The sequence below is a fragment of the Melitaea cinxia genome, chromosome 22 (assembly GCF_905220565.1).
Source record: "Melitaea cinxia chromosome 22, ilMelCinx1.1, whole genome shotgun sequence".
In the NCBI taxonomy this organism is placed as follows: Eukaryota; Metazoa; Arthropoda; class Insecta; order Lepidoptera; family Nymphalidae; genus Melitaea; species Melitaea cinxia.
Genome location: NC_059415.1, coordinates 9,386,010 through 9,394,848, shown reverse-complemented (window position 1 = coordinate 9,394,848; position 8,839 = coordinate 9,386,010). Strand labels below are relative to the sequence as shown.

The following is an 8,839-nucleotide window of genomic DNA, read 5'->3' as shown; positions in this document are numbered from 1 at the left end:
TAAATTACACTGTGTTTGTTTGTGTTTCAAATTTATAACAAAAAAATCTTTATTCGCACTGAAATTTATTTTCTCTTACGTTACGAAAACAAGATTATCATGCCAATTGTACTTACAATAATAAAGAAAAAATATTGTAACCTTCGAGTTTTGTTTATTTGTGATTAAAATCGAATAAGGTGAAAAGAAAAAAAATGATATATAAAAATTTGGATATGTGTTTGGGTAAAATTAAGTCTAAGGTTTCAACAACCTATTATTTTGAATGTAATTTCATATCGCTATGGCTTCAGCCTGCAATTTCCCACTGCTAGGCATAGGCCTCTTTTTCCATGTAGGAGAAGGATCAGAGCTTAATCCAACACGCTGCTAGAATGCGAGTTTGGCAGATATATTCCCTACTATGAGTAACGATTGCTATCAGGTGTACATGATATTGATAACAGTCGGAACCGACGGCTAAATGTGTTGTCCGAGGCACGGTGGCGAGACCCACAAGGACTGTACAAACACCCAGACTACGGCAAAAATCTATATAGCCAAAACAAATGTTTGTCATGTGAGAATTCACTATATTATAATTTGTTTGGTTGGTATATGGAATTGCGGGATTGAGAATAAAGTAGAAAAAACAATAAATTAGTTGTAAAGAAGTTCAAACTTGCGGTAAATGATTTCGGCAAATATAAACAAAAATATCATTAACTGTCTTAAATAGAATCATTTTCAAATTATTGATTTGTGATTGCCTTCTTTCTCTTAAACTTAAAAAAAAATGTTAGTAAAGGTCAATATTTGTTACCGATTTCCAAAGTAAGTAATACACACCAAAAAAAAAACGTACGTACCAAGGTTCGTGCATATTTCTTTTTAACTGACTTTAAAAAAGTTAGCAAAAACTGAAATTTATTTAAATTAAAAAAATAAAAAATATAAACAAAATACATATTTTTAAGAAATTTAGCAACCTGATTCTATTGATTTTTATAGGAAAGGCTCCCAGAATGGAAATACTTATTGAGCAATTATTACACATTTTTTTTTAAGTTAACAAACGATGACGACGTTTTAATGCCATCTATCGGAACCCTATTGGGTATAAGGGTTAACATCAGAAAAATAATTTTCCAATTTAGTGTAATCGAGCGGAAGTTATGAGTAGATACAAATTAATTTGTACTACTATCAACATTGTTAATTTAAAACTAAATACGCAGACTGTTTCATAATCAGGATTCCAAACACAACTCATATTTTCAGAAAGTTTGAAAGTTTGTTACGGATACCAACGCGTCCCCAGATGGCGATGCTGATAAAACTATTGAACAAATAGGAAATAAATACTCCACAAAGCGGAGGTTATCATATTTTGCGTATTTTAGAAATATGTTTCATCTTGTTCTTATTTATTTTATTTGTATTTATTTGATCACTAAGAACTTTACATTGATACATGTAAAAAAAACAATTATTAGAATCTGTATCATTGATTGCCGTCAAAGCTATTCGACAGATGACGCTAGCCGATGGACAAAGTACATGATATATTATTTATTTTTACTAACAAATAGCAGTACATTTATACCATTTTTATATGTATGTACCAACATCTGTATGGCCAATACAAATGATTGTCAACCGGTGCGCTGTTATTTAAAAATATCGGTAGATTAAAAAAAAAAACTATGGCTAAAGCTCTACTGATATAGAATCGCTTCAGCCGTTAATATCCCACTACTGGGCATAGGCCTCTTTCCCCATGTAGGAGAAGGGACAGAGCTTCCACCACGCTGCTTCAATGCGGGTTGGCAGATATATTCCCTACAACAAACGGGACCGATGGCTTAACGTGCTCTCCGAGGCATATAGAATATCACAGATAAATAATATTGTTCCCTGGTATTGTTGTGTTTCCTTAGTGAGTAAGGTACTCGTAGCCAGTTTCTGGGAATGCGTTGTGTTGTCAGCGGGGACAGGGTCGAAAACGCGCTTTTCATGCTTTCTCTTTCGTAGGTTATGCTAATTGCTTACCATCAGACGGATTTTACGCTTGTTTGCCACCGTGTAACAACCACCACCTAGTGTAAAAAATACAAAGTGAACAAAAAATCACAGATGGTTTATATTTTACAAAATTTTTGTAGAGATTTAAATTCTTTCGTGTAACGCAATAGTTTAAGTGATAATTAATATATCTAGTTTTTAATCGTAATTTGCTTATCTATTTGCTCTTTGGACAACACGTAGAAATCTGTGTTGCGAAATCTCTGGTTTGTTGATATTGTATAAATGTATATTTATTAAAAAACTGTGTCGTGTGGCCGAGTAGAATAGCACCATCCCCTTTCTTCCCGTGGGGGTCGTAAAAGGCGACCGAGGGATAAACCTGGCTCAAAATCATCAGGGTCTTGGAGTAGGAAAACTTCATTTAAAACCCGGAATGGGGTCTCTGTTAAGCATTCGTGGCATAGGTCTAAAATGCGAAAGACTCCTGCAGCCGAACTGGCTCCACACGTATCGACTCGTCGTTCCTGTGGGCCTAGCCAGTGAGGTCGAGAGGGTGGCGCAATGCTTAGGCAACTCTGTTTTTTCCTGAAGAGTGTCCTAGGCGACACAGACACTGACGCTGCCTAAATCGTCTGCAATTGACGGACTAAGGCCAATGATGAATGATTAAAAAACTAGCGACCCGCCCCGGCTTTACATGGTTGCAAATCTATTAGTGTTCCTCTAATATATTATACATGTATTAGACATATAAACCTTCCTCTAGAATCACTCTATTTACTAAAGAAAACCGTATCGAAATCAGTTGCGTAGTTTTAATAAGCGACTTTGTTTTATACTATGTAATTTCCAGCAGAAAATAAAAGATACGCACACATTTCACGAAATTGTAACTTTTACTTGTCATTTATATTTTTCAATTTTCTTAATTTTTCTAATTTTTTTACGTACACCTCAAGAAACTTCCATTACATTTCTTGAAATTATTGTTTAAATAATTTCGTTTTTTATCTTATATTATATAGACACGGTAAGTCGGAGATGGAGGTTCGATCCCCGCTGGAACGGTCGATTTTTGATATGATATTAAAAAATGTTTATATATGTATATAAAAAATTATGGAGAGAAATGTATTTTACTCGTTTAGTAAAAGTGATTGAAGTAAAGTAAACTAAGAATACTTATAAATCAAATGAACAGGTATATTGTTTCGCTTCTCTTCCTTTCAACCTATAGTCCTAACCTAATGTCCACTGGTGGATCTAATACTCCTCGAATTTATGTAAAATATCTCAGTTCTACTCAATTCTGACCTACTTTCTGACAGCGATCTTAGGTAAATCGTAATTCCAGTGATTATTCCTCGTGTTTATAGTGTGTAGACACAGAATCAATAGCAGAAAACATGTGTTTAGTAGTTAATTATTAGAAGTTAATAAATAAAATTTAATTAATAATAATAATTAATTAATAACAAAAATAAATAAAAATAATTAATATTTAAAGTAAAAACATAAATAAATAATACATTGGAAAAAATAAACGGAAATAAATATCATAATAATTATGTTAAGTAACATATTATTTATAATATCAATTGGCTTTTTTTTAGTTAAACAATTTTTTCACGAATATACATTCGTGTTTTTTAAAAGGACTGGACCAAATCGGCTGATCAGGATGAAATGAGATTTCCTGATCTTCAGTTTTCGTTCAGAAAATCTCATCTCATCCTGATCAGGTCTAGACAAATCATCTGCGTTACATGCCTTATCTAATCCTGATCAGGCATGCCTGGTCAGGTCCTTCTAAAGAAGACGAAGAAATTTCTACTCGGGAGTAAGATGCACTGCTCGAGGAATTTTTCATTGTTTGATTGACTATCTGAGATTCTTACAGAAAAACAATATTTATTCGATTAGATGATAAGGTATTTTTTTTTATCAATATATACAAAAAATATTATCTTAGGAATAACGCGAAATGTGTTGTTGATTACAAGCACGGAATTATGTAAAAAACTTTTGTAGAGTTACTTTAGTTTTTATGGTAAGCTATTTTATAAACTATCTGTAAAGTTTAAAAACCTGTAAGAAGTATTTTAATGGGATCTATCTATTTCATGCATTAATACAAAAAATTACTCAACTCATATCTATTCTGCATAAGCATTATCTGCAAATAGGTTTCCAAAAAGAAACACACAATGTTGCATTTTTTTAAATTACATTCATCTTTTTTTGAATGGCTTCAAATACAATAAATAGTTTTTGTTAAATGTCTATAATTCGGGGGTTGTCCTGTAATTCCGGGATCGTGTATCGTGTTTAACTTTACTTTATAAGCCAGAAATTTAATGAAAACGCAAGAATAGTTCTATGTAATTACATATATTAATTATGCGTAAATATCGTACTTACATTTAATAAACATTTGTTCTATCGAAAATCTCGCTCACGGATTTTGTTTTATTAGATTAATTACCTATTTTAACAATTTTTTATCACGATTGAAATGAATGTTTATCAAAAAATATTTAGTAATCGATAAAACTGTGATACGATAAAAAAATAAAACGCCACAAAAGTATCATATATATGGTAAATAATGCGATAGTTTTTGTCAATTCCAAGTAAGACATGGCGGTGTCGTGGCGCACGCAGGTGTTCCTGCTGTTTGTGTTATCGGTGACAGGAATACAAGGAGCAAGAATATTAGCGTATTTCCCGACTCCGTCCATTAGTCATCAAGTTACCTTCCGTCCTTTAACTCAGGAGTTAGCTAGGCGCGGTCATGAAGTCTACGTTGTCACAGCTGATCCAGTCTTCCCGAAAGGACAAGCTCCTGCAAATCTAACGGAGATAGATGTACGAGAAGGTTCATATAAAAGATGGCAACAAGTTTTAGCACATCACAGTGGCAATAAAGATGATATACTGCTTCAAGTGAAAAAGATATTCGAAAGTTTTGCAGCAGTCCTCGACTATCAAATGGAGACACCACAAGTGAAATCTATCATAAGGAACAAACCAAGAAATTATTATGATTTACTTATACTAGAAGCTTGCAACCGTCCACTCATGGGAATGGCTCATATATTTGATGCACCGGTGATTATAGTGAGTTCTTTTGGTGCTGTTTCTTTGCAATACAGTATGTTCGGTGCGCCTACACATCCATTATTATATCCTACACCTGGTAGTCAAAGATTATATAATCTAACATTTTGGGAGAAAGGATTTGAACTTTTTAAGAATGTCGCATTAAGTTTCCTTATTTCATCGACTGAGGATTTTGACAATCAAATAATGAGGAAACATTTCGGCAATGATGTTCCAACATACGAAGAACTAAGTAGTGCAATTCGAATGATGTTCCTGAACGAACACCCAATTTGGGCGGACAATCATCCCGTACCGCCAAGTATCCAGTACATTGGTGGTATACATCAAGCCGAAGCTAAAGAATTACCTACGGTAATCAGTAATTAAAAATTTTACACGGTTTAAGTGAAATCGAGGGAAACTATTTAATCTTTTTATTATTTCGTTTGACAGGAACTCAAGAACTATTTAGATTCATCAAAAAATGGTGTCATATATGTAAGTTTTGGCACAAATGTCTTACCTTCTATACTACAACCAGAAAAGATCCAGGTTATGGTAAAAGTATTTTCTGACCTACCGTACAACGTCCTTTGGAAATGGGATAAGGATACATTACCGGGACAGTCAAAGAACATTAAAATAGCAAAATGGTTCCCACAAACTGATGTACTACGTAAGTATTTTAAGGTCAATAATAAATGGATAACAAAAATAAAGTGTAAGAAATAAAAATTTAAGAATTGACAAATGCGTGAATTTCAAATAATCATTAAACTTGTCGTTTAATGTAAAAGAAATAATAGTGATATAATTTTACTTTATGCTACTAAATACTATGCTTATTGATTTGAAAAAACGGAATGAAAATTATAATATACTTTCATTCGTTGCAGGACATCCCAATGTAAAACTATTCGTAACACAAGGAGGTATACAATCAACCGACGAGGCTATTGACGCTACAGTACCATTAATTGGTATTCCAATGTTGGGAGACCAATGGTATAATGTTGAAAAATACGTTTACCACGGAATCGGAAAACAGCTAGACTTATTAACTCTAACGGAAAATGAATTCAAAGAAGCAGTGACAACCGTGATTGAAGACAAAAGGTAAAATAAACCTACGTTAATCTAAGCTTACGGTGTTGTTTTGTAAAGTTCACTGAACTATCCAGTGTGTAACAAAATATCTGCTCATTTTGGTCTACAATAACGTATTAATTATTACTTAATATTTAAAATGATTTTCATATAAAGCGACGAGCTGTGCCCGTGGCTTCGTCCGCGTGGAATTTGACAAAAAGTTATTTTTCAGTTCATAGAGTTATAAAATAAATATATATCTAAAATAAGACCCTAAGTTACTCCTTATTGCATCAGTTATCTGCCAGTGATAGTCCCATCAAAATCGGTCCAGCTGTTTCAGAGATTAGCCGGAACAAACAGATAGTCAGACAGACAGAAAAAAATGGTAAAAAATGTTATTTTGGTTTATGTACTGTGTATACATCACAGCGGCAGCACATACAAAGTGGCTATTTTAATACTACAAACAGACATTCCGATTTTATTTTTTTTGTATAGATTAAGAAGAACAAAAATTATTGTTTGTATCTCGATTACACTCTGTGTGGCTACGGCAGTAAAGAGCCACACCCTCTTCCTGTGGGTGTCGTAAGAGGCGACTAAGGGATAACACAGTTCCACTACCACCTTGGAACTTATAAACCCGACCGATGGTGGGATAACCATCCAATTGTTGGCTTTGAAATAGACAGGCCGAAGACGGACAGCAGTGTCTTCGGTGCGATAAAGCCAGCCCTGCGGTTACCAACCCGCCTGCCCAGCGTAGTGACTATGGGTAAAACACATGAGTTGACGCCATTATTGGCGTAGACTTGTGGAGGCCTATGTCTAACAGTGGACTCTGATAGGCTGAAATGATGATGATGATGATGTCGGTTGACTTATTTAAATTTAAAGTATATTTTTAAGATTTTTAAGAATAATTACTATGACATAATGGTATGCATGGACTTTAATTTATTTTAATATTTAGCTTCAAGAATAACATCGTCCGACTAAGAAATATAATGAGGTCGAATCCTATCAAACCTCTTGATAAAGCTGTTTGGTGGGTAGAACACGTCTTGCAGTACGACGGACATCACCTTCAATCCCCTGCTGCTCGCCTGACATGGTTTGAATACTATGAAATTAAATTAGTTTTAGTATCGGTAGCCATTGTAGCATCAATTTTAGCCATCTTAGGTTATATCACTAAATTAATCATCAAACTTATTTATAATTTATTAAAATCAAGTATAAAAATTAAAGTTCAATAGTTTCGAAATTTTTCAAACATGTAAAAGTTACAAAAGCTCGCTAAATTTAAGCGATTTTTCCATGACCTAGAAAAGAGATATATGTTTTTTGTTATATCCATGTTCAACCATAATATCTTAATCGTTCAATGGATTTAGATATCATGAAACTAAAATGTAATATTATCACAAGTGTCACTCAGTACACCTTTCAAAAAACATAATGAAGTAGTATCTACTTTTTGTGATAGTTTGTTATCTCTGAATAATTGTGTTGTATATGTATTATATGTGATTTACGTAATATCACATTTTTAAGTTTTATGTAAATTGTATTCATTAGAAAACAAAATAGAGTTAGGTTATAAACTAATGCAAATATTATAAAAATATCACTGAACAATGACTTCAATAAAAACTTTTGTATCAGTGTTTGTGATTTTTTTACTACAAAGCTCTTATCGTTCATCCTGTTGTCTTAAAATAGAAACTTGTCACGAATCAAGTACCGTTTATTTAAAATTTGATTATTGATATGTCTTAAAAATTAAAATGGACCCAAAATATCTCTTTACGGAAATCTCAAATGAATATAATTTTTTCTATGAAAAAGCTTTGTCTTTTAAATCTACATACTTTAATATGATATATTTTATTATATTGATCCTTTTATTTTATCTAATATAGAAAATTATGGAGTCTAACGCTAGTCTCTACTTTTCGTTCTTTTAAATATTGCATTCGCGTGTCAAGCAGATAGATCTCGTGTCTTGCGATGAAGTAAAATTAACTTAGTAGTATTTTTACTTTTATTTAGTATTAACCGAATCTAATTTGTGTCTTCCGTTTGAAAAATGGGGTTTCGCTTACTTCTTAAACATCGCTATAATACTGCGCATATGTCGTGTTTCGTTCCTGTGATGAGTAAGGAAAGTTCTGGGTTTGCGCTGTGTTGGCAGCGGTGACAGGATCGGAAACACACTTGTGATGTTTCTGGATGACTAGACGTCCATAGGATCGTACGACTTTTTGTTATTCTACTAGCATAACAAATATAAGCAATACTGGAAAAATAGTAAATGATTTATATCTAAATAGATTTAATCAAAAATTTAAATTTTAATAGGCAGCTCTGGATCTTTGGACACTATGTTGTAGAAATCTGAGTTTTTTTAATTAAAAATGAACATTCACGGGCTCTAAAATGCCCATGCCTTTTGTAAAACATCATGGATTATAATTATGCTTATCCTACAGGACGGATGAACTCAGATTTATTACTAAAACTACAGATCGACAGTCCTGTGACTGCCTAGTAAAGCTAGGACGTGGTCTGACGCAAATGTTTAGAATTTTTGTCAGTTCATCTGTCTGTATGTTTGTCTGTTCAATACTCA

The 8,839-nt window shown here is 33.0% G+C and overlaps 1 protein-coding gene across 1 annotated transcript; it reads left to right on the top strand.

The window, feature by feature from the left end:
• The first annotated feature begins 4,647 nt into the window (after positions 1–4,647).
• Positions 4,648–7,463, top strand: LOC123664603 (UDP-glucosyltransferase 2-like). Its single transcript, XM_045599121.1, has 4 exons — positions 4,648–5,484; positions 5,566–5,788; positions 6,009–6,228; positions 7,178–7,463. The coding sequence occupies exons 1-4, from the start codon at positions 4,648–4,650 to the stop codon at positions 7,461–7,463; spliced, it is 1,566 nt and encodes a 521-aa protein (XP_045455077.1).
• The last annotated feature ends 1,376 nt before the right edge of the window (positions 7,464–8,839 follow it).